This window comes from Mastigoproctus giganteus, chromosome 7, assembly GCF_048544385.1.
Source record: "Mastigoproctus giganteus isolate SK-2022 chromosome 7, ASM4854438v1, whole genome shotgun sequence".
Lineage (NCBI taxonomy): Eukaryota > Metazoa > Arthropoda > Arachnida > Uropygi > Thelyphonidae > Mastigoproctus > Mastigoproctus giganteus.
The window spans coordinates 182,096,689-182,122,768 of NC_143581.1; the positions used below are offsets into that span (position 1 = coordinate 182,096,689).

General features: G+C 37.1%; 1 protein-coding gene across 1 annotated transcript in view; it reads right to left on the reverse strand.

The window, feature by feature from the left end:
* Positions 1-3,477: 3,477 nt before the first annotated feature.
* The window catches only part of LOC150083376 (proprotein convertase subtilisin/kexin type 4-like), a 372,395-nt gene continuing 349,792 nt past the window's right edge, over positions 3,478-26,080 (reverse strand). The window contains exon 16 of the mRNA XM_090378003.1: positions 3,478-4,009. Coding sequence (XP_090234129.1) covers positions 3,579-4,009 — 431 coding nt within the window. The 3' untranslated portion in view covers positions 3,478-3,578. The remainder of the gene's footprint in view (positions 4,010-26,080) is intronic.

Consider the following 26,080-nt stretch of genomic DNA (forward strand, 5'->3'; position numbering starts at 1 on the left):
GCGCATATGCATATATACAGTATATATATTTACGAACGCCCCTATATGACATGGACTGTCATATAAAATGAATTTTAAAGAGGTAATCTAAAACTTAAGGACGGGTCCGGTTAAAGAAGTTAGTTCAGCTAGAGATGAAGGAGGAGTTGAAAAGTGTTAGAATAGAAACATTGGGACGATGAATGGAAAGAAAAAAATGCCGACCCCATATAAACGTGGGAAGAAGGCAAGGACAAAGAAGAAGAATCTAAAACTTATTACAAAAATGTTTAGGTGAAACTGATGATTTTTTATACTCCTTTAGAAACGATGAGAGCAGCCAGATGATTTGGTAATACTGTCCAAGGGTTGATTCTTTTAAACTTCAGCGAAAATTGGGTGCTCATTCATTCGTCAGATTGTTTTTAGTTTAATTCCAAAAGCAAGTACATACCCGATGATAATAGATATCTCAGGTTGGTAGATTTTTATATCAACTGGTGTAGACTTTTATTATATCAACTGGTATTCAGTATCCCATTGAGTTCCAGCCCAGTTAATTTGGTCTGTGCTCAGATCCGTCCATAGAGCTTGTACCTTCCCCCACCCCTTTGTACAAGTATTCTATACATGTCAATGCTATTGTGCGTGAGGAGGACGACCGCATCCTCCTAAAGACAGCCTAGTCTGTACCCAACTTGTCCGCCCATCTGGTCTTAACTGCGATAATTTAGATTATTATTATTTTTTTAAATATCAGTTTATAATCCTTAAGTAATTTTTATATAAGTAAAATTTTAAAATATTAAAATTAAGCTGAAAATTCTGGCTTTAAATATTTTGTTTTTAGAAGGAAGGAGAAAGCAAAAATAATAAAAAACTTTCTTTCCTGTCTTCAGACAGAACTAATAAATTCAGAGAGATTTATTATTTTTGTATCCATCGGACAGCATATTACAGCTGATATGCTGTCCGATGTCGGCTGTAATATGCTTTTAACATGAATAACCATCTGTCTTAATATTTCTCAAGTTAATATTTCACATAAACTTGGAAGGCATACTGAAAAATTATCCTATAAGAGTCCAATCTATATGTGTTCTTTCAAACAATTGAATCACAGCATAGTAGGTACTCTCTCTCTCTCTCTCTCTCCTTGATCATGAACTTGAGCCTTTTAGAGAAATAGTTCCAGTAATAGTTTAGAATGGCTATTTAATTATAGAACTGGATACTAGACAATGAAAGCTTCTCTATCTCTCTTCTTCGCACTTGTTAATCACACTGAGCTGTTCTGGAAAGCTTTGAAAAACATCTCGATACAATGCGAAGTGATCATTAAAGTTCGGGCTCATAACTTCAGATCACGACTTGCTCGTTTTGTATTTCGGTGACCTCATGCTAGCTGGGCTTTGCGTATGAGTATCACCTTCGAATTATTTAATAAGTAATTGTTATTCACGATGACCTTGCCCGAGTACAAAAAAAAAAAAAAAAAAATTCCGACTACTTAATGTTCAGTGGACTGGATAACAAAAACATCGCAAGATCCCAACGCTGTTACTATCTTGGAGGTTGAACCCATCATAGCATTATTGATTTTATCGTCATTTACATCTCACATCAAGTTTTTTCTTGCTTTAACCTAGTAACCCTCTTTCCCAGGTTGAACTAGCGCAAAATTTAACCTCTCTTACTTAAACCTATACCTAAAGTGACCAGATCCTTAACATTCCAATGTGGAACATCTAGGGGAGGTTCAACCCACCTAGAAACAATATACTGTACACATTTTTAAAATTTTTTACATATAAAAATATTCACATACCAAATACATTGACTTCTTTTAACTAAACTTATAAAATAAAATATCAAACTTCTTTAAAAAACCAAACAAATATAATATATATATATATATATATATATATATATATATATTTTTTTTTTTTTTTTTTTTTTTTCCACAGAAAAGACTGGAATTCAGTATATGGTACCCCCGCGTTACGCTACGAAACGAACAGAAGGTTGCGTGAAGGATGTGAACTGAGAAAAATAATTGTAATTAGAAGGGAAAAAACCACTTATTAGAGAGGTCATGTTTTTAATAATCGATTTTCATTTTTGTTTAGTAAAAAAACGTTAGGTTTTTTTCTGTGAAATAATAATAATATTAATACATACTGCTTTTAACAATAAAAACAAGAGAAATTAAATATATTTTTCCGCTGAATGAATTTTTCTTAATAATTCTTCATTATTTGCTTTTTCTTCGTAAAATTCTTCACAAGAATTATCAAAATTGCACTTTTAACTTGTAGTATTGCTTTAAGCGTTTCCTACGGTCAGTTGTTTTTTTGTTGACGTCCGCAACTTATTTACTATCGAAAAAACTCTTTCCGTTGTACCATTGGTTCCAGGAAAACAATACAAATGATTTGCATTATGTCCCGGTTGGCTACATGTCCAATTCGGGATTTTTTTCCGGGACAGTTTGCGATGCGGGGCAAACGACTAAAATCCAGGACGTCTGGTCACCTTACCTATACCCCAATTCGGCTGTAAATTCACTGCAACACTCCCCTCCCTCTTTTTTTTTCCCCTATAGGTCTTTGCCACTGAAATCCTGCCAGAGTACTTAAAAATCTACTGGGTGTCTGACTTGCTTCCTCGTGGCAAAGTGTGGACAACGGTGGGTCCCACTAGGGGCCCAACGACTAAATGGTCAGAAGAACAACAGAACATAACACTACACGATATTCCACTCCCCATACACTTTTAAATCTCTGGCCTCCACAGAGTACTGTGATGCATAAACAGATGCACAATGCGGAGATGGAGGAACCCCTGGTGCCATCAGAGGCTAACACACTTTACACTTTTCCCAGGTTGTTTTATGCTTTGCAAACCACCTACCTCACCTGAGAGAGAGAGAGAGAGAGAGAGAGAGAGAGAGAGAGAGAGAGAGAGAAAAAATAAATAAAACCTCATTCTTCTGTAGCGTTGCGTATGAGTAACTTTGCATCCTCAATTAGACTGCGGACCACATCTCTTTATTATTTTTGAAAAAAAAAAAAAGGGGGTGTTTATACTCAGGGACAACCATAAGCAAGAGAAACGTTGCTGAACATGTAATATTACACGCATGAATGCAATTAGACTGTTAGTTTCGCGTGGAGAGGCATCCGAATAGCGTTACTTAAGTTGTGAACATCCTGTATTAGTTTTTTTTTTTTTTTTTCGTAAATCTTAATATGTACCTGAATATTTTATTAATACTACAACAGAACGATAAATGAAAATATAAACACACAAAGTCTATTCAGATGATTTTATTCCGAAATAACCTAATTACTATTGTACCTAATTGGAATCAAATAATCTATACGCTATTTTAATTATACACTTCACTGAGAAAATAATAAATAAAAATATTTTCTCACGTTTTTAATTTTTTACTAAACTAAGCAGCTAAAATTACCACACTTTGCTTTGCTTATAACCGCCTATTTATGTTTTTCTGAATAATTCTTTTAAGACAGAGATAAAGAAATTTTTGTTGTTCTTTTTGTAAGAGAATATTCAACAGAATGAGTTAACTATTAAGGTTCAGCTGGCAAAAACAAAGGCTCTTCAGATTTACTAGTTGGTAGACTACTGTACTTTGCTGATTTAGTGCAACATGCCCATATTGTTGGATACCATAAAGATAGAATGTATATGCTAAGTGCAGCGACCACAAGGCATAGCAAAATGAATGCAACAGCAATCTCCACATACCAGTCAGAATAAGCTTTTAATTCTGACACAAGAACTTCGGGACGGCAATAATTGTCAATCAGTACGGCGTCTTCGTAGCAAGAAAAACACTGGTAATCGTTCGTCCCATTGCACGAATGACAACTGTAGTGGCACTTGAAGCAACTGGAGATAATTAATGACAGCTCTTCTGAAAACTGAGAATTTGAGAAATACCCCTCTGCACAAGAACTGACACAGTGATTATTCAGAAGATACCATCCTCTTTGACAACCTGAAAAGATGAAACAACTGTTAACATTAGAATAAATAGCAATAACACCAAAATAACATTTAAATTAACTGTTTTAGTTTCACAATTATTAAAATCATATATTAAGCCATAAAACTAGCAAGTGATAATAGTGAACAGGAAAGTTCGCGTGTGCAAATAAAGTTTGCAAAAACTGTATGAAAAATGATTGATACCGTAGATTTCAGTAATATTTTTATCAACTTAATTTTTTTCTTTGTAATATAAGAGACTTTCTTATGTGTTTAACAGAATAATTATTTAATTTATTTTAAAATGTATTAAAGCTTTGAATGCATAATTTAGTGCCAAGCATCATTTTAGTTCATAGTAAATCATCGAAGTAGGTGAAATGGCATCGTTTTTGTTACATCTCATTCACAACGAGTTGCCAACGCTTCGCCAGTAGAGAATACTACTATTACTTATTCTTGGCGGATACCACTACCCAGACAGCACCGTTTATAAATGGGTATGGGATAAAAACTCTGTTATCCACATCTCTGTCCCTATTAGACCTTGGAAAGCAAAACGGTAGAGGATAATAGGAGAAGAATAAAAAATGCCGTGGACAAAGGAAAAGGAGAGTTACTCCTCAAACTCACACTCATTCAACTAGTTCACTCGTAAATCCTTCGAATAGGCAATGCCTCCACAGTAGGGAAGACTGTTGTTACCTATCCTCGACAACATCAAGCTACTACCCCGGCGATACAATGAGTGACAATCCAGTTATGAAGTACAGTATAACTTCACAATATGGGAGATGCCAGACAGTGTGCGAGAGTAAAGACTAAAAGAGGGGTTTAGGGCTAAAAGCCTCAGACTACGGGAAATTTACTAGACGAACAAGCTAGTGCCAAGCATCATTTTGATGCCGTTTCATCTACTTCGGTGATTTACTACGAACTAAAATTATGGTTGGCACTAACTTGTTCTTCTAGTAAATTTCCCGTAATCTGAGGCTCTCAGCCCTAAATCCCTTTTTCAGTCTTTACTATCACACTGTGGGGGCAAGTACCCTGGTGTTGCAATAGTGACAACCCAGTTATGAAGAATAACTTCACAATATGAGAGATGCCTGATGGTGCGTAGTGATATAAACTTTATAGTATGTAGATGATTTATTAACAAAATAATCATTGTTTATACAGATATATATTGGCGTTTTTCTACATTTCTAATAAAATATCAGTATTTTCTGAAATATCATTATCAATACCCTCATCATCAAAATGTCATTTTAACTTAAGTTATTTAAATGTGTTTGCGCAGAAAACAATTTTAAAAATTTTGTTTTTATGAATACTAATTTTGTGCAAGACGCCAGCAAGCTGCGACGTTACGTAACCACGGGAGGCTTTCCGGAGTGAACAGTTCGCCCACAATAAGCACGCCACCGGTTATAACTAAATGTTGGCTACTGACTTGGAAAAGTGGAAACAGAAAGGCAAGTAAAGTTAAGTTACAAAAGCTTTTTTCATGCCTACCTATGCTCAAGTTACAAAAACATGTATCCAATAACTTTGAAGAACGAAAAAACATGATAGCTCGTGCCAAAATAGCAACAACGTTTAAACGAAAACAAGAAAAGAGTACACGTATTCATAAAATAGAAGTACAGTATTCAAAAATTATATTATTGCACCAAAATTTTTAAACATATTTCACTCTTTAGAATCTCCCCACACCGTACCTGACAGTAAATTACATATGCTCCTTATAATAATAATATCTTTATAGGCCGACTTTCATTGCAATTTTATATTTGAATTTTATGAATACGTTCTACGTTGATATCAATATTTGTAGACGAAGAAGAGAAATCTGACTCTATATATGTAAAGTGACCAGACGTCCCGGATTTCTAGTTGAATGAGTCTGTATCGCAAACTGTCCCGGATTGGACATGTAACCGATCTGGGCACATAATGCCGGAAAACATAATGGCAATGATTTGCATTATGTTTTCCGGGAACCAACGGTACAACGGAAAGAGTTTTTTTTTATAGTAAATAAGCTGTGGACGTCAAAAAAAAAAAAAAAAAAAAAAACACAGCTGACCGTAAAAACGCTGAAAGCAATACTACAAGTTAAATGCAATTTTGCTAATTCTTGTGAAGAATTTTACGAAGAAAAAGCAAATAATGAAGGATTATTAAGAAAAATTCACTCAGCGGAAAAATATATTTAAGTATATTATTTAATTTCTCTTTTTTATTGTTAAAAGCAGTATATATTATTATTATTTTACAGAAAAAAACCTACCCTTTTTTCATTAAACAAAAATGAAAATCGATTAAAAATATGGTCCATTTTTTCCCCCTTCTAATTACAATTATTTTTCTCAGTTTACATCCTTCACGCAACTGCTATGTAACATTCGTAGCGTAACACGAGGGGTACGATATACTGAATTTCAGCCTTTCTGTGAAAAAAAAAAAAAAATATATATATATATATATACGTATATATATATATATATATATGCATATATACATATATATATATATATATACATATACATATACTATCATTGATTTATATTAAATATTAACATAAATTAAATTATAATAAAGTGAATAAATAATTAGGCGTTCATTAGAGGCAGCGACATGCAATTCCTCCATATGAAGCTGAAATACATCCAATATTTAAAATTAAATAAAATAAAACATAAGCCAGTAGTACCACTCTGCTCTAGAGTGCAGTCTGTTCTATAGTTTATTTTTCGCTGCATAAGGACCACCGCCGTGCAAATCCTCTGCACTGGTGGATCGATCGGAGGAGGGAGGGTGAATTGGTACTTCGATCTTTTCACCATGGCGACGATTTGTATAGCGATTGAAATGTAGCGATTCCATGACCATTATTGGCCTCGTGGTCCTCTGTCGATATGGGGCATAATGGTCAGTCTATATTTACCTAACTGCTTACAATGATCGATGAAGAGCAGGGGTAGCCTCAAATTGTTAATTTAACTAGTGGTTCTCATCCCAGTGTTCAAACAGCCTGGAATGAGAGGAAGGAAGGAATCACATTGTACAAATACCTATATAACAAGCAAGCTATCTGGGAGTAAAGGTATTACAAGGTTACCTGAATCATGATACAGGCCAAAACATGATAATGGTTAAATAATACCTGCACGCATAGGGCTAATGTATACTATATGTGTTAACCACCATAAAACTAAAAGGATCTTACCTGAACAATAATAATGGGTAAATAATACCTGTATTTATAGGGTCAATGTGTATACACATATGTATAGATTATCATAAGACTAAAATGTAATGTAACTAAAAAAGAGGGAAGTAGGGAACCCCACTGTGTAAGCCAATACTAAATTCCTGATACAAGCAGGCTACTTAGGAAAATGTATAACATGGCTACTTGTACAAAGCCAACAGATAAATAGTCCTGCACCCCAGGACTAAGGAGTGTAAAATTGTATTGATAATTATAAGACCAAAATGTTTAAACGTACCTCAGATTGAACAACTCCCAGAGACATGGGCAGTTACATGTAAGCTCATAACCGAGCAGCCAGACTGGAAACTGCTGCCCCACATGTGCGGGCAAAGTGTGTATAAAGTCTATACTTAGAAAATATAGAGAGTATACCGCATGATTGAGACTGTAGCATGCTAATAATAGCATGAAGAATTAATTCTGTAACATTGAAATAGTATTTAATAATTAATAGTATTGAATTTAATATTGAAATAGCAGCATTAAGGAGATTGTAAAATATATAGTATGATTGATACGGAATACACAATTCCCCTGTTAGAACAGTATGGCGGGGACTGGTTGGATGTCTGTGCATTCACCTGGCCCCTTGCTGTGCGACCAGACGCACGATCCTTGATAGTGCCTGGTTACATGTTAATTGTACATTGCTCCCCGCACGCCCGCCCTGGTGGGTTGGGCCCCGCTGGGGTGGGATTGCGTGGACTGCACCCACGCCCCCTGTTCTCGGACAGGATGAGCCCTGCGAGACGGGGGGGAGGGGGACTCTGGGCTGGGGAGAGGAAAAGGAATAGTAGGATCTAAGGTATTACAAGGTTACCTGAAACATGAAAGAGGCCAAATCATGATAACGGTTAAATGTACCTGCACGCATAGGGCTAATGTATACTATATGTGTTAACCACCATAAAACTAAAAGGATCTTACCTGAACAATAATAATGGGTAAATAATACCTGTATTTATAGGGTCAATGTGTATACATATATGTATAGATTATCATAAGACTAAAATGAAATGTAACTAAAAGAAAAAAAGAAAAAAAAAAAGAAGGGAAGGAGGGGAAAAAAAAGAGGGAAGTAAGGAACCCGACTGTGTAAGCCAATACTAAATTCCTGATACAAGCAGGCTACTTAGGAAAATGTATAACATGGCTACTTGTACAAAGCCAACAGATAAATAGTCCTGCACCCCAGGACTAAGGAGTGTAAAATTGTATTGATAATTATAAGACCAAAATGTTTAAACGTACCACAGATTGAACAACTCCCAGAGACATGGGCAGTTACATGTAAGCTCATAGCCGAGCAGCCAGACTGGAAACTGCTGCTCCACATGTGCGGGCAAAGTGTGTATAAAGTCTATACTTAGAAAATATAGAGAGTATACCGCATGATTGAGACTGTAGCATGCTAATAATAGCATGAAGAATTAATTTTGTAACATTGAAATAGTATTTAATAATTAATAGTATTGAATTTAATATTGAAATAGCAGCATTAAGGAGATTGTAAAATATATAGTATGATTGATACGGAATACACAATTCCCCTGATAGAACAGTATGGCGGGGACTGGTTGGATGTCTGTGCATTCACCTGGCCCCTTGCTGTGCGACCAGACGCACGATCCTTGATAGTGCCTGGTTACATGTTAATTGTACATTGCTCCCCGCACGCCCGCCCTGGTGGGTTGGGCCCCGCTGGGGTGGGATTGCGTGGACTGCACCCACGCCCCCTGTTCTTGGACAGGATTGAGCCCTGCGAGACGGGGGGAGGGGGACTCTGGGCTGGGGAGAGGAAAAGGAATAGTAGGATCTGGCTGCCTCCACGTGGCTAGGGATGGGAGCGGGGGGGTTGGGACACATTTGCCCTCGGCCCCCCGCTGCTAAACGCCAGACGCCAGCCACAACAACATAAACAACATATAACTCACACTAAACTACACAATTAAGTAGCACTAAATTAAATTAATTTAAAACTAGCCTACACTTAAATTTAAATTACCCTTTTTTTTCAAAATTCAAAAGAATTTTAGAATTAAAAAATTTTTTTTTTTTTTTTTTTCCAAAATTCAAAATTTTAAGATTTAAAAATTTTTTTTTTTTTTTTTTTTACTTTAGAGGAATTTCAAAATACTGCTGGCAACGATAACGCTTAACACACGGCGGACATAGGGGAAACCCTGGATACCGCCAGTAACATACAAAATTACTTTGCAGACTTTGCAGTCTATATTTACTATTATTTATTATTATTATTAACACCACGGGGAAATTCTTTTTTTTTTTTTTTTTTTTCTCTCTGGAGTGGGCCCCCAGAGGAATCTGGCCCATCTTTTGCCAACGTCAGGTGGGTCAGAGTCTCGAATTGAGACAGTGCGAGCTCCATTGAGACTGGCCCACCTTCCCGTGGTGTGGACGAGTACCCAGAATCATCTGTCCAGGTGACTGATGATTCTGGGTAGCCAAGCGGTCAGACACAACAACAGAACACACACATAATACACACAAACATACACTACTTATTTCTGGCCCTTCTACAGTGGTACTGTTCTTCACAGAGATACGAGGCGGAGATAAACTGACGTTCTAGGTGCCGCCCATTACAAAAACACATGTCCACAAGTCTATATTTACTGTATTTTAATTTATTTTGATTTTGTTATCGTTTGGTAGTTCCTTTAACCCTCTTTTGGTGATATTTCACGTCTTTCCGAACTGGTACCTCTCGGGGGGGTACCGCTAAATTATTATATAATTGGCATTATCCTAAAATTTGTATAGTTTTTATTAATCGGATTTAAAATTCGAAATTATACAAGGGTTATCGGGCTACTATTATGTCTATTCTTTTTTTCGTTCGTTTGTTTATTTGGGTTAGTTTTATGTTAATTTTTGCTCTACAGTTTTTGCCATACTACTGGCTTATGTTTTATTTTATTTAATTTAAAATATTGGATATATACATACACACGCTATATTTGTTTGTTTTTAAGAGTTGCGATATTAGGAAAAATTTCGTTTGGGTAAAGGACAATCACTTTTTAGGGATGCCATGATATATATATAGTAGTAGTGTATGGTGTTTTACTCCTTACAAATCCCTGGGAAAATCCGGTTTAAGGTGGCGGGTTCTTACAATTCAAAAAAATAATTATTTTTCAGAATTACAAAATTCAAATATTTGTAGAAAGATAAGAGAAATTTACCTCAATATGATACGTAAGAACACTTCGTAGGAAATGTTCTACGTATCATATCGATAAAGTAACCAGATCATTAGCATTCCAATGCGGGACATCTGGGAGGGGGATTTTTCAACCCCCTAGAAACAATATACACATTTAAAAAAATTTTTTTATAAATAAAAATATTCGCATACAAAATACAAATTAAATACATTGACTTCTTTGAACTAAACTTATAAAATAAAATATCAAACTTCTTAATGTGCTGAAGCACTCCTGTATCGGTGGTTTAGCATTCACGATTACCTGGCTAAGTAAGTTATTGAGCGATACGGTCTGTATTTGACGATCTATGCCTGCTGGCTGAGCGAACGGGCGTTGTCTTCCGCTAAAATGAAATAACGTTCTGAAATCTTGTAAACACGGCGTTGAGAAAAAGAAAATTCACTGGTACCTGTATTTCCAAACTTGGATAGGGTAGGGCTCAGAGAAAATAATTTAAGTAGGCCTGAAGCAATTAAATGTTATTGGATGAATTATATTATTGTGAATTGAAGCATTTCTTTGGTATTTCTGATGGACACCCAAACCGATAAAATCGGACGAACGTCATCAGCAGCACTCATGCTGTGAATTCTGACACGAGAAGATTGTAAATTTTTGTTTATACTCCGGGACGACCACACGGTCAGAGTTCCCAAGGTAGAGAGAATACAAAGAACAGCACCGTATTTAGCAGTCACGGGCTTAAACTCCGGTTACTCTAGGCACGTGTATTTCTGCCTCCGGTGTTAAATGGTTCAACATGATGCTTCAAAAGGACATAAATAAATAATTTTTCTGTTTATACTCCGGGACGACCAAACGGTCAGAAGAGTTCACAAGATAGATAGATTACACGAAACAGCACCGTATTCAGCAGTCACGGGTTTGAATCCCGGTCACTCAAAGCACGTGTACTTATACACCCGCGCGCCTGACCACCAGGCTACGGCGGCCTGGGAATAAATCAATCAATACCAATTGTTAATCGCATTTAGCAGCCACGGGCTCGAACCCCGGTCCACTCAAAGAGTGTGTGCTACCGCACTCGCGTCCCTGACCACTCGGCTACGTCAGGCCTATGCTTTGATTAGTTACATGACTCAGTAATTGTTACTTTTATTTCTTTCTGATCCAACCCAGCTTTCTCAATGAAGTGCGATTTGTAGAAAGTTTGCCCGAAGAAGAAGAATGTGTTATCGTTTCTTGGATTTTAGTGTCAAAGGTTGTGCTGAGTAGGCTTAACAAATGACACATTTTAAAACCTCGGTATGTCAAGAACTTAAACAGCATAATAAATAAATTTTCGATATATGTTAAATATGGGCATATGATAATCAAAAACACATATATGGTTTTCGATTATCATATGATCGATATATCAGTTTTGTTTTTATTTTATTTTATTATTTTTTTCCATCCCTGCGTCCAACCAGCGCCAGTTACACCTTCAGTATGGCAGTATTAGATCCCTGTGGATTTAATCCTGCCTCTGTGGTTTTTAAAGGAATAACCAAGGTGCAGGTTTTTGAGGACTGCTGATAAACCTCACAGCAAGTGTGAAAAATGGAAGCACGAAAATATCAGGCCCTGTCTGATATTATCATGCTTCCCAAGTACGAAAGTGTTAATAGCAAGTTTGAACGTTTAGCTTGAGCTTGTAGGGCTCAAGCTACTTTATGTCAAACTTTATATACCAAAAGAATATTTGATAACAGTGTAGATTACCGGGGGTATGAAAAGAGGTTAAAAAAAAACAAAAACAAAAAAAAAAAAAACCCAACTTGTTTTTTAAAAGAAACTATAAAAAAATAATAAAAAAAAAGCAGTAGAAGAAAACATTTCGACTTTATTTATTATAATAGAGGGGGAAGGAGGACAAGTAGCACACGAATATAATCGCTAACCATTCGATAAAATTTGAATTATTTAAAAGGTTCCTACTACAAACTAAAATAAGGATGATGGATATATACTGTAAATTTATTTATTTACTTTGAAATACATTACAGAGTTACTACCTGATTTACAATGAAAAAAAAAAAAAAAAAAAAAAATACAGCAAAAATAATATAATATTACAAAGTACTAAAATAAGAACAAGTTATCACTATCTTAATTTAATAAACAGTTGAATTTTTTTTTTTTTAAATAGTAAAATCCAAAGAAATATCAATTTTGTATATATGAGCAATATTTAATAACATTTATTCGACTTAAACGTTTATATTCAGTATTAAAAGAAATTATCTCTTTTTTTAAAATCTGAAGTTTTTTTTTTTGTTTCTATAAATCTTAAAGGGATCATGCAAGGAAATATATTTAAATAATGTATAATTTAAAATTTTGTAATTTAAAATCTAAATCTAGATTAAGATAAAAAATTGATTTTAATTAAGATTTTAAAAATTTGATTTTATTTAAGATTTAAAAATTTTGATTTTGATTAAGATTTAAAAAATTTATACGATCTTTAATCAAAACTAAATTAAAATTCTAAATCTAAACAGATACACCCAACTCGTAGTCTGCGTTTAAACAGAGGGTTTATATTTAAAGTGACCAGACGTCCCGGATTATGCGGGACAGTCCCGGATTTCAGTCGTTTGTCTCGCATTGCAAACTGTCCCGGATTGGACATGTAGCCTCCATACTTAATGGCAAACATAATGCAAACATTTGCATTATGTTTGCCGGGAACCAATGGTACAAGGGAAAGAGTTTTTTCGATAGAAAATAAACTGCGGACGTCACAAAAACACAGCTGACCCTAGAAACGCTGAAAGCAATGCTACAAGTTGAAAAGTGCAATTTTGATAATTCTTGTGAAGAATTTTACGAAGAAAAAGCAAATAATGAAGAATTATTAAGAAAAATTCATTCAGCGGAAAAAAGATATTTAATTATACTATTTAATTTCTCTTGTTTTTATTGTTAAAAGAAGTATGTATTATTATTATTTCACAGAAAAACAACCTTTTTTTACTAAACAAAAATAAAAACCGATTAAAAACATGACCCCTCTAATAAGCGTTTTTTCCCCTTATAATTACAATTATTTTTCTCAGTTCACATCCTTCACACAACCTTCTGTTCGTTACGTAGCGTAACACGAGGGGTACCGTATACTGAATTTCAGCCTTTCTGTGAAAAAAAATATTAATTAATTAATTAAAATATATATATATATATATATATACACGCTATATTTTTTAAAGAAATTTGATTTTATAAGTTTAGTTCAAAAAGATGTCAACGTATTTAATTTGTATTTTGTATGTGAATATTTTTTATATATAAAAAATTAAAAAAAAAATTTCTGGGGGATTAAAACCCCCCACTGTCCCGCATTGGAATGCTAAGGATCTGGTCACTTTATTTATATTGCATTAAAAATGCCTGGTAAAACGAGTTATGAGAAAATGTCACTCCCGAGCACATATATTTTATATACATTGAAGCTTCATACGTTTTATGAAATATTGATTTCATAAAACGTACCTATTTATTATTATTATGTATTTATTATTATTTTTTTTACGGGGATCAGGCTGAGTAATCGTGTGACATATTTTAATACAAATAAAAAATCCGTTTTGAGTTGCCTACTTTTCGAAATTCAGATATATAATGTTTTTTGAATCATTATAATCATAGGAATGAGCATGCGTGGTGACTTTTAAGGAATTTAAGTCGTCAATAGTAGTAGTAGTAGTGGCATGTGATGCAAGAAAGCAAATGTATGAGCTTATGCAGCATCAGCCAAAAAAAAAAAAAAAAAAATCACACCATTCCCTCCAAATGCCTCTCCAGTTCCTCCTTAAATTTATTAAAACTATCAACTTCCACAACGACACAAATGGAAGTTTGTTCCAGCAATTAACCACCCGCTGGCTAAAGGCAAATTTCCGCACATCTATTCTACATCTGTCTTTTCTTAATTTGAATTTATGCCCCCTTAGGTTCGTAATCTGAACAAACGGAAGGATCCCATCAGAATTCAGCGTGCTCAACCAATTCAAGGCTTTATATACCCCAATCAGATCACCGCGCAGGTGCCTAGTCTCCAGCCACTGCAATTTGCAGAACTTAAGCCTCTCTTGGTAAGAGGATCCCTTCATTCCCCTCACCAATCTTGTTGCCCTTCTCTGTACACGCTCAAGTAAATCTACATCCTTCCTAAAATGAGGCCTCCAGACCTGTACGCAGTACTCAAGGCGTGTCCTGACCATTGCCTTATACAGAGGGATAATCACCTCCTTTTCCCTGCTAGCAAAATTCCTATATATCATTGACAAAACCCCATGACCTGCCCTGGCAGCCTGTCTACATTGCTCAGAGAACTTCATATCTGAGAACTTCATATCTAGATAATTTGGGCAGATGGGCTAAGAAGTGGCAACTGAAGTTTAACCTTGACAAATGCAAAGTACTGCATATGGGTAGAAGTAACCCCAGAGAAACGTACCAACTGTGTGGTACTACACTTACTTCTACCCATATGCAGTACTTTGCATTTGTCAAGGTTAAACTTCAGTTGCCACTTCTTAGCCCATCTGCCCAAATTATCTAGATCCTGTTGCAGTAGCAGACTGCCATTACTGTCATTAACAACCCTGCCAACCTTTGTATCATCTGCAAACTTCGACATTAAGCCTGATATACCTTCATCAATATCATTGATAAATATACAAAACAACAGTGGACCTAACACCGAACCCTGTGGGACTCCACTAATAACATTAGTCCAAGAAGAGCAGCACCCATTGATTACCACCCTCTGTCTTCTCCCACTTAATCTTCCTTTTATCCATTGTAGCAACTTACCCTTAATACCATTCTGCTCCAATTTGTACAATAGTCTTCCATGCGCAACAGTGTTAAAAGCTTTCCTGAAATCCAAATATATGATATCAAAATTATTTTTTGCATCCAGTTCCTTTGTAACCACATCATAATATCCTATCAAATTTGTCAGACAAGACTTTCCCTTAACAAACCCATGCTGTGTCTGAATTATTGCTGCAGTCTTGTCTAGATGATCCTGCAATGTATCTTTAACCAGCGACTCCATTATTTTACCCGGAACAGAAGTTAAACTAACTGGTCTGTAATTACTCGTGTCACCGTTCGATCCCCCTTTGTGAATTGGGGATACATTTGCACATCTCCTGTCCGTGGAAACCTCCCCTGAGTCCAAGGATGCTCTCATAATTATGGCTAAGGGTTTGCTTAGTTGCTTTGCCGCCTCTTTTAATATAACTGGATATTTCCCATCCACCCCAGGTGCTTTTCTTACATTTAACTTCAACAATTTCTCTTCCACTTTGCTCTCAGTTATCAAGATCATTAAGCACCCTGCTACAATTTGATAACCTTCTGCCATTTTTAAACCTTAATAACTCCTCATGTGTGAATGTAGATGCAAAATACTCATTCAGTTTGTTTGCTATCTGAGCAGGATCATCAACGGTCGAACCATCGATGTCAATTGGACCAATCAGATTCATCCCCTTCCTTTTAGTGTTTATATAAGTAAAGAAATCCTTGCTGTTTTTCTTAGCATCTTTTGCCAAGGATTTCTCGTAATCTGCCTTCGCCTGCCGAACCTCCTTTGTGACCTGATTACAGATTAACTTATATCTGCCATAGGCTTCTGAGTCGCTTGATAATTTATATGCATCCCATGCATGTTTTTTTCTCTGTTACGAGTCTCATTAGTTCATTTGACAACCATTTAGGCCTAAACCTTGAACAATATTTCTTAATAGGTATGAAACTTTTAGTAGCTTCCACGATTAATTCCTTGAATGCTTCCCACTTAGAATTTACTGTTGGTAACATCGTCAGTTGATCCCACTGTACAGAATTTAAAAACTGTCGGAGACCACTGTACTCGCCTTTTACCGAAGCAAAAACCCTTTCCTTTACCCCTGATGGTAATTAAATCTTTAAGTAAATCCCCCGTCAGTACACTGTGATCACTGCCACCTAGTGGTTCTTTTATCTGCAAATTCCTAATACATGAATGATCACTGCTGATAACCAGATCAAGAGTATTACTTTCTCTGGTTGCCTGTCGAACATGCTGCTGCAGAAAACAATCATCCAATAAATCCACAAAAGTCTGACTAGTGTGTGAGTGCCCAACCCACAAGTTCCAGTCAATATCTGGGAAGTTAAAATTCCCTATTATAAGACATTCCGATTTACTAGCCCACTCTATTTTTCTGTACAATTGTTCATTGTACTCATTCGAGTCATTAGGCCAATAACACACTCCTACTCTAATTTTTGCTTTCGCAGTGCTTATGTCACACCAAACTGACTCAACAGTGCACTGTTCATCTATATCAACTGGATGCACTTCTTTTGATTTTATGTTTTTCTTTATTAACAGCATAACACCTCCTCCCTTCCTATCCTGTCTATCCTTTCTGTACACATTGTACTCCCCAAATTCCAGTTCGGCATTTCTTATATCTGTGTGACACCACGTCTCTGATATCCCAACAATATCCGCCTTTGATGTCTTGACCAACACTTCAAATTCATCAAATTTATTTACTATACTTCTAGCATTCTATGTAGACACCAAATAGTGTGTATTAGTGTGAAAAAGCCTATATGAAAGATTATTAGAATAAAGAAGAGGAAACAAAGGTGCAGTGAGCCTTGATCCCTGGGGAACTCAGGAATCTAGTCTCAATGCACTTTTGTTTCTTATTTTATAAGGCAAATAGAATACTTTAGTCGTTACCAGTGGCGGTCCCAGAATTTTCTGAAGGAGGGGCGGGCTGAGGAAGTTTTCGTGGGAATCGGGATATTATAAACGGAGGGACTACGACAGAGTTCCGGAGAATAATTAAGCTTTAATCATAATGTAGCAGTAAAAAAATCCACATTTTTTTGGTCATAAGGAGGCTATATCAACGCCACCCAGATAGTGGCGTTTCCTATACCACCTTTAACTTATAATTTTAACTCTGGGACCACCACTGGTTGTTACTTATAAGAGATATTGCCTATTTTCGACATATGAATCGCCTTTCACCTTGGAAGAATTATCAGCAGTTCTCCAAAATATTAACATCCAAAAATGTCCAGGATTAGATTTCATTGAATACAGTTTCATCCTCCTTCTCCACAAGCTTCGGCCTGAGTATATACTCTTACTGTACAACAAATGTCTTCAGGAGGGATGTTTTCCTGTGGACTGGAAGATCTCACTACTGAGACTCATTCGACTCGCGCTCTCACCGTCCACATGCGCTACTTGCAAACTTTGGCAAAATACTGGAATGGCTAATGACTCTCAGGACCACAGCTCTATTTCAAGCACGGAATCTGCTCTCCCCCTGCCAGTATGGATTCACTCCTGGACGATTCTGTGAAGAGGCTCTCTTCGATCTAGTTCTGCACATAGAAAACTCTGAAGCAAAATTTGATCTTGCCATCTTCATTGACTTTGAGGGCGCGTTTGACACTGTACGGTGGGGCAGTGCTCTGGCACGCTTCCGGACAGCCTCCTGTTCCAGCTATCTCTATAAACCTTTCCAAAGCTACTTCTCAGAGTCTCTAAAGTCAAAATACCATCATGTCTCCAGGCCAATCATTCGGGGGTGCCCTCAGGGCTCAGTCCTGGGACCTCTCCTGTGGAATATGATCCGACAAGACTGGCTTTCCTGCTCCTTTGCCAGTACCAAGATTGTTGCTTTTGCGGACGATCTCACGATCGTGGTGTCTAGCCGCTATCACAAAGCCATAACGGCTGGACTTCCAGCCGCTATGGCTTTGTGAAAGCTGAAAACCAACGCTAATCGGGTCCTTGACTACCTTTCCTCCTGAGCAGCACTAAATAAACTACGAATAAATCCAAGCAAGACCAAAATGATGCTCTTTAAAAATAAGCTGGACCTCAGGCGGCCTCCGCAAGTTAAAGTCTCTGGGGTACAACTCCCCATTGTCACACAGACCATTGTGCTAGGGGTAGTTCTTGATCATAAATTAAGCTTTCACCCCAACCTCATCCATCTTAGCTCCAAGGTGAAAAAATTTTCAGGCTCAATCATCAGAATCACTAGGAATGAATGGGACCTGCCAAGCGATTGCTTCAGCTGTACTATAAAGCCGTCTTCCTTCCGCGTGTCTATGCTGCAAGTGCTTGGTTCCACCGAGCTAGATTGGTAAAAATGATAGGCAAATTAGGCTCTATACAACGGACAATGCTTCTGGCTACCCATAAGGTATGCAGGACAGTATCTACTGCTGCTATCCAGGTCTTAGCTGGGACCCTTCCACTGGACCTGTATGTAACCTTCCATGGCCTGACCTTTAGAATCAACAAGAAAATTCCGACCAAGATCTTGGACATTGAGCTAAACCTGGACACGGACCCGAAGGCAGAGAGAACACGCTGCAATAATGATAATATAAACATCTGGCAGACAAGACGAGACACTTCCACCAAGGGAGCAGTTACAATGAGATTCCTGCCGGATGTGACTTTCCCCTCTAAGTCAGCGCAGAAGTGGCTCTCTTTCTAACTCTTGAGACATCATTCTTAGTCACTGGGCATGGCTGATTGAACGAGAAGCTCTTCCAACTCTGCCAAATGCTCATAGACGTTTGCTACTGCGGAGCCAAGGAGAATTGGTTCCACCTTCTCTTCGAGTGCGCTCTCTACGAGGACCTGAGGCAAGACCTAGCAAATACCATCCTTGGCACTGAAAACCTGCTACAGACACCACGGACATTCTGCTACAGACACCAGAGAACCTGGCTGCCTTCCAGAACTTCTCGACGCGAGTATTCACGCGCAGGAAAGACTCCTACAGAATAAGACAGGCTACGAATGGGGATCCACCAGACAGCACCTTAAACATTTTTATTTTTAAAAATTTTTCTCATTTTCTCTTGGCGCTCTGCACTAGCGTACTTTTTCCCCCGCTCTCCACTAGGGGGCCCTAGGTAGCTTCTCTCTCTCTCTCTCTCTCTCTCTCTCTCTCCTTTTTTTTTTTTTTTTATTATTATTACACCACGGGATTCCCCCCCCCCCTCTCTCTTTTCTTTTTTTTTTTTTTTTTAATCTTTTTTTCTCTTCCTCTAGAATGGGGCCCCAGAGGAACCTGGCCCACCTTTTGGCAACATCAAGTGAGTCAGAGTCTCTTTTGAGACGGTACGTGTTTTACAGGGACTGGCCCACCTTCCCGTGGTGTGGATGAGTACCCAGAATCATCTCTCCAGATGACTGATGCTACTAGGTAGCCAAGCGGCCAGACACAACAGAACACACACATAATACATACAAACCTATGTCACATTCATATCTGGCCCATTTATAGTGATACTGTTCTTCACAGAGATACGAGGCGGAGTTGAACAGACGTTCTAGGAGCCGCCCTTTATAAAAATACATGTCCGCACATATGCATCAAGCCAAGATAAAAGGTAACAAATACCATAATAACAGTTTATTGAAATTATGCATAACAGAGTCAAACGACTAAGACAGATCTATATAGATCGGCTACCTTTGCATTATATAAAGTGCTGAGTCATAAAATTAGCAAAAGATATACTCTATGAATGTTACGAAAAGCAGAGAGTATACAGCTTTTCGTAACAACTTCTATTAGAATAAGTAGCGACCTGGAGCGAGGGGTGTTGGGGGTTTCAGGGACGGATGTCAGTCATCGTGAAACAGGTGGGTATATGGGATGTGTTAGAGTGGCTGGGAATAGGAATAGGTGCATGTATACTTGCATGTATACCAATGCTAGAAGTATAGTAAATAAATTTGATGAGTTTGAAGTGTTGGTCAAGACATCAAAGGCGGATATTGTTGGGATATCAGAGACGTGGTGTCACCCAGATATAAGGAATGCCGAACTGGAATTTGGGGAGTACAATGTGTACAGAAAGGATAGACAGGATAGGAAAGGAGGAGGTGTTATGCTGTTAATTACAAAAAACATACAATCAAAAGAAGTGCATCCAGTTGATTTAGATGAACAGTGCACTGTTGAGTCAGTTTGGTGTGACATAAGCACTGCGGAAGCAAAAATTAGAGTAGGAGTGTGTTATAGGCCTAATGACTCGAATGAGTACAATGAACAATTGTACAGAGAAATAGAGTGGGCTAGTAAATCGGAATGTCTTATAATAGGGAATTTTAACTTCCCAGATATTGACTGGAACTTGTGGGTTGGGCACTCACACACTAGTCAGACTTTTGTGGATTTATTGGATGATTGTTTTCTGCAGCAGCATGTTCGAGAGGCAACCAGAGAAAGTAATACTCTTGATCTGGTTATCAGCAGTGATCATTCATGTATTAGGAATTTGCAGATAAAAGAACCACTAGTTGGCAGTGATCACAGTGTACTGACGTGGGATTTACTTAAAGATTTAATTACCATCAGGGGTAAAGGAAAGGGTTTTTGCTTCCGTAAAGGCGAGTACAGTGGTCTCCGACAGTTTTTAAATTCTGTACAGTGGGATCAACTGACGATGTTACCAACAGTAAATTCTAAGTGGGAAGCATTCAAGGAATTAATCGTGGAAGCTACTAAAAGTTTCATACCTATTAAGAAATATTGTTCAAGGTTTAGGCCTAAATGGTTGTCAAATGAACTAATGAGACTCGTAACAGAGAAAAAAAATGCATGGGATGCATATAAATTATCAAGCGACTCAGAAGCCTATGGCAGATATAAGTTAATCTGTAATCAGGTCACAAAGGAGGTTCGGCAGGCGAAGGCAGATTACGAGAAATCCTTGGCAAAAGATGCTAAAAAAAACAGCAAGGATTTCTTTACTTATATAAACTCTAAAAGGAAGGGGATGAATCTGATTGGTCCACTTGACATCGATGGTTCGACTGTTGATGATCCTGCTCAGATAGCAAACAAACTGAATGAGTATTTTGCATCTACATTCACACGTGAGGAATTATTAAGGTTTCAAAATGGCAGAAGGTTATCAAATTGTAGCAGGGTGCTTAATGATCTTGTAATAACTGAGAGCAAAGTGGAAGAGAAATTGTTGAAGTTAAACGTAAGAAAAGCACCTGGGGTGGATGGGATCTATCCAGTTATATTAAAGGAGGCGGCAAGGCAACTAAGCAAACCCTTAGCCATAATTATGAGAGCATCCTTGGACTCAGGGGAGGTCCCCATAGACTGGAGATGTGCAAATGTATCCCCAATTCACAAAGGGGGATCGAAGGGTGACACGAGTAATTACAGACCAGTTAGTTTAACTTCTGTTCCGGGTAAAATAATGGAGTCGCTGGTTAAAGATGCATTGCAGGATCATCTAGACAAGACTGCAGCAATAACTCAGACACAGCATGGGTTTGTTAAGGGAAAGTCTTGTCTGACAAATTTGATAGGATATTATGATGTGGTTACAAAGGAACTGGATGCAAAAAACAATTTTGATATCATATATTTGGATTTCAGGAAAGCTTTTGTCACTGTTGCGCATGGAAGACTATTGTACAAATTGGAGCAGAATGGTATTAAGGGTAAGTTGCTACAATGGATAAAAGGATGGTTAAGTGGGAGAAGACAGAGGGTGGTAATCAATGGGTGCTGCTCTTCTTGGACTAATGTTATTAGTGGAGTCCCACAGGGTTCGGTGTTAGGTCCACTGTTGTTTTGTATATTTATCAATGATATTGATGATGATATATCAGGCTTAATGTCGAAGTTTGCAGATGATACAAAGGTTGGCAGGGTTGGTAATGACAGTAATGGCAGTCTGCTACTGCAACAGGATCTAGATAATTTGGGCAGATGGGGCTAAGAAGTGGCAACTGAAGTTTAACCTTGACAAATGCAAAGTACTGCATATGGGTAGAAATAACCCCAGAGAAACGTACCAACTGTGTGGTACTACACTTAAGGTGGTAGAAAATGAAAAAGACCTGGGAGTAATTAATTGTGCAGTCAGATATGAAGTTCTCTGAGCAATGCAGACAGGCTGCCAGGGCAGGTCATGGGGTTTTGTCAATGATATATAGGAATTTTACTAGCAGGGAAAAGGAGGTGATTATCCCTCTGTATAAGGCAATGGTCAGGCCACGCCTTGAGTACTGCGTACAGGTCTGGAGACCTCATTTTAGGAAGGATGTAGATTTACTTGAGCGGGTACAGAGAAGGGCAACAAGATTGGTGAGGGGAATGAAGGGATCCTCTTACCAAAAGAGGCTTAAGTTCTGCAAATTGCAATGGCTGGAGACTAGGCACCTGCGCGGTGATCTGATTGAGGTATATAAGGCCTTGAATGGATTGAGCACGCTGAATTCTGATGGGATCCTTCCACTTGTTCAGATTACGAACCTAAGGGGGCATAAATTCAAATTAAGAAAAGACAGATGTAGAATAGATGTGCGGAAATTTGCCTTTAGCCAGCGGGTGGTTAATTGCTGGAACAAACTTCCATCTGTCGTGGAAGTTGATAGCTTGAATAAATTTAAGGAGGAACTGGACAGGCATTTGGAGGGAATGGTGTGATTTTTTTTTTTGCTGATGCTGCATAAGCTCATACATTTGCTTTCTTGCATCACATGCCACTACTACTACTACTACTACTACCACTACTACTACTGTGCATATCAGGCGAATTCCAGAGGGTATGCAGTAAGGCTTGCATAAAATCGAGAAATTTCAAAACCGAGTTTAACCGAAGTTTATTCTTAAAACCGGTTTTAAAACCGATTTTCTCAGACTTAGGGAAAATGATTAAAAGCTTTTATAACACAAGTATTTATTTTATCTTGGGTAGATTGTACAAATCGTAATCAAATCTTTTAAACAAATCTATCACCTCTTATAGTAAAAAAAATAAAAAAATTAAAATGCTCCAAAAAGGTAACCAGTTTGAGATTATACAAAAAAATAATAAGCCCTATAATAATAATAAATAAATAAAAATAAACAGCTTGGGAAAATTACTTTACTATTTATTGCTCAGCTTTTTTCTGAAAATGGCCCTTTAAAAAACACAGTATATTAAGCATTTTTCCTGATAGACTTGACCTTATTTTTGTGTTAAAGAGACCAGTGATCGAAAACACTCTCTCAGATTGGACACTTGTTGGTTTAATGGTCAGCAGTGCTCTATAAACTTTCTCCAGCTTTTCACTTCTGCTGCTAGTTGCCTCCGAAATTTTAAATTCTTTGCTGATTTCCAATTCACTCTGATATTTTGAATGCTCTTCAGTTAATCTCTTTCATATCATACTCTCTAATAATGACTATATCAGTAATAATCACTATCATACTCTCGCATGAGTGTATCTCCGACATCGGAACTAGATGAGTCTTTGTTTTCTTCTATGTTGTTGTTGTTATTTGGTTTTTAGGAGCATTAGCAACTAAGGCCATATTGCTCCGGGATATGCGGTGGTCATTCCCTGACCTTTCCGCATCCTCCGTATTTGGTGGTGACGGGCTTGAACCCTGGTCTAATCAAGAAGCGTGTACTACGCACTGCTGCTCCTTCCCACCTGGCTACGGAGGCGCCTGTTTTCTTCTAAAAGAACAGTTCGTTTATTTTCAGTTTCTTCATTCAACGCTAATACTCCTTCGGAATGTTTTGTAAATAATCTCTGATAAATCTCTTCAGCATGCTTTTTCAAAACTTGCTTACTTGGAACATCAAAAGTTCTTGAACCTGAATCTTCTTTCCTAAACTTTTTGGGGTTGTGTAGATAGCTCAGCAAAGCCACAGTTTGGCAATTTCGTCTTGCATTGTAACGCTGCAAAAGGCTTTGGTGAAACTTTAAAGCAAATGGGGTTTCTGCTGTATCAAGCTTAGCAAGCAGAAATTCTATTGAAGACTCTGCTTTAAGTAAGTCTGTATCTTCTGAGGTTATAGCCTTCAGAATCATTTCAACTGGTCGCAAAGTTTCACATAGCAATTCAAGTGTTTTCCAGTCATCGTCATACACAGCTTCAGTTGACAGTACTGCACATAGAGCATTTGGAATGCAATTTTTCAATTTCAAAAATCTCTCAATCATATAGAATGTGCTATCCCATCTAGTCTTGCAATGTAATATCAGTTTATATTCTTTCCCATTAAATTTTGCTTTAACAAAATTTTGTAATATGTCATTTTTGTTAGGCGATTTTCGAAAAAGCTTGCAAATTTTTCTGACTTTGTTAATAGTTTGTGCAATATTGGCCATCGGATTGAAGAAATAAATGAGCTCATCGGTAAAGTCGGTTTGATAAAGCATGCCTTGCTGTCTTTCTTCAACTTCTTCATCATCACTACTTCCTTCATTAATTTCATTTTTTTTCTTCATTGTCTTTGGGAGACTCAGAGACTGTCGCACCATAATTGATTGCTTTTCCATAAAGTGCATCTATAACTGACAGATGTATACAATGGGCTATACATTGTTGATGATTAGGCGTAATTTTCCTGCCAAACTTAATCATCATTGCTGCTCCATCGGTGGTGCAGGCAACAATATCCTCATCCAAGTTTTAACCAAATTCCTTCAAGTGTCCATTCACAATTTGCTCAGTTCTTCTGCTATCAAGTGAACCATTAATCTCAATAAGACCTAACGACCAATGATTGTCTTCTGAATGCACATTTATATTCATATACCTTTTATTTTGTATAGACGTATATTCGTCTAGAGTCAATGAATACCGTGCACCCGAAACCAATGAATTTTTGAAATGCTGAATGAGTTCTTTCTTAGTTTTATAATAATTCAGAACCATATTTTTAATTCCATTCACTGAGGCTGGTGGTCATTTATCGTATTTATTTCTCTGAAGGTGAAGGCTTGATTGTATAAACTCACTCTTGGCAATTGAATTAAAAGAAAATCCATCTAAAGCAGCTAATTTTGAAATCTCTTCTTCCATAGATTTTTTAACGATAAAGTTTTCTAATGTTCTTACCATTTTTACGGAAGGTACACTGTTATCTTGTTTAATGTCAATCTGATGCATTTTCTTTAAATGCAACATCAAAGATGATGTAGATCCTCCAGATGACTTCATTATCTTCCGACATTTCGAACATTGTGCTTCATCTTTGCTTTTTCGAGCAAAATAATTCCATACATTTGATTTCATCTTAGACATATTAAGAGTAATAAATATTAATTAGTAGGAATTTATATCACCGGCAATTTTAAATAAAAATATTGAAGATAACAAAGGCACAATACTATGCGTCACTCCCGCAAGCACTGAATGAAGAGTCTAAACAAGGCAAGTTTCTTAAGATACAGGTAGGAAGATAAAAGGTACCCCTCCTAGATTTGGGCCACTTGCCCATGAGATTCGTACCTAAACATAAAATAAAATAAAATAAAATAAAACATGTTTAAAACATAAAGCAGTTGAATGATCCAGATAAACGAACAAACAAAAGCAAATGTGCATAACAAAAAACTATATTCGCGGGCTAACTAAAAAAATATTCGAATCCGGTTTTAGAAGCTCGGTTTCGGTTTTAACAACTCAATATGAAAACCGGATTTAACCGGTTTATAAAACCAGTTTGCAAGCCCTAGTATGCAGCGTATACC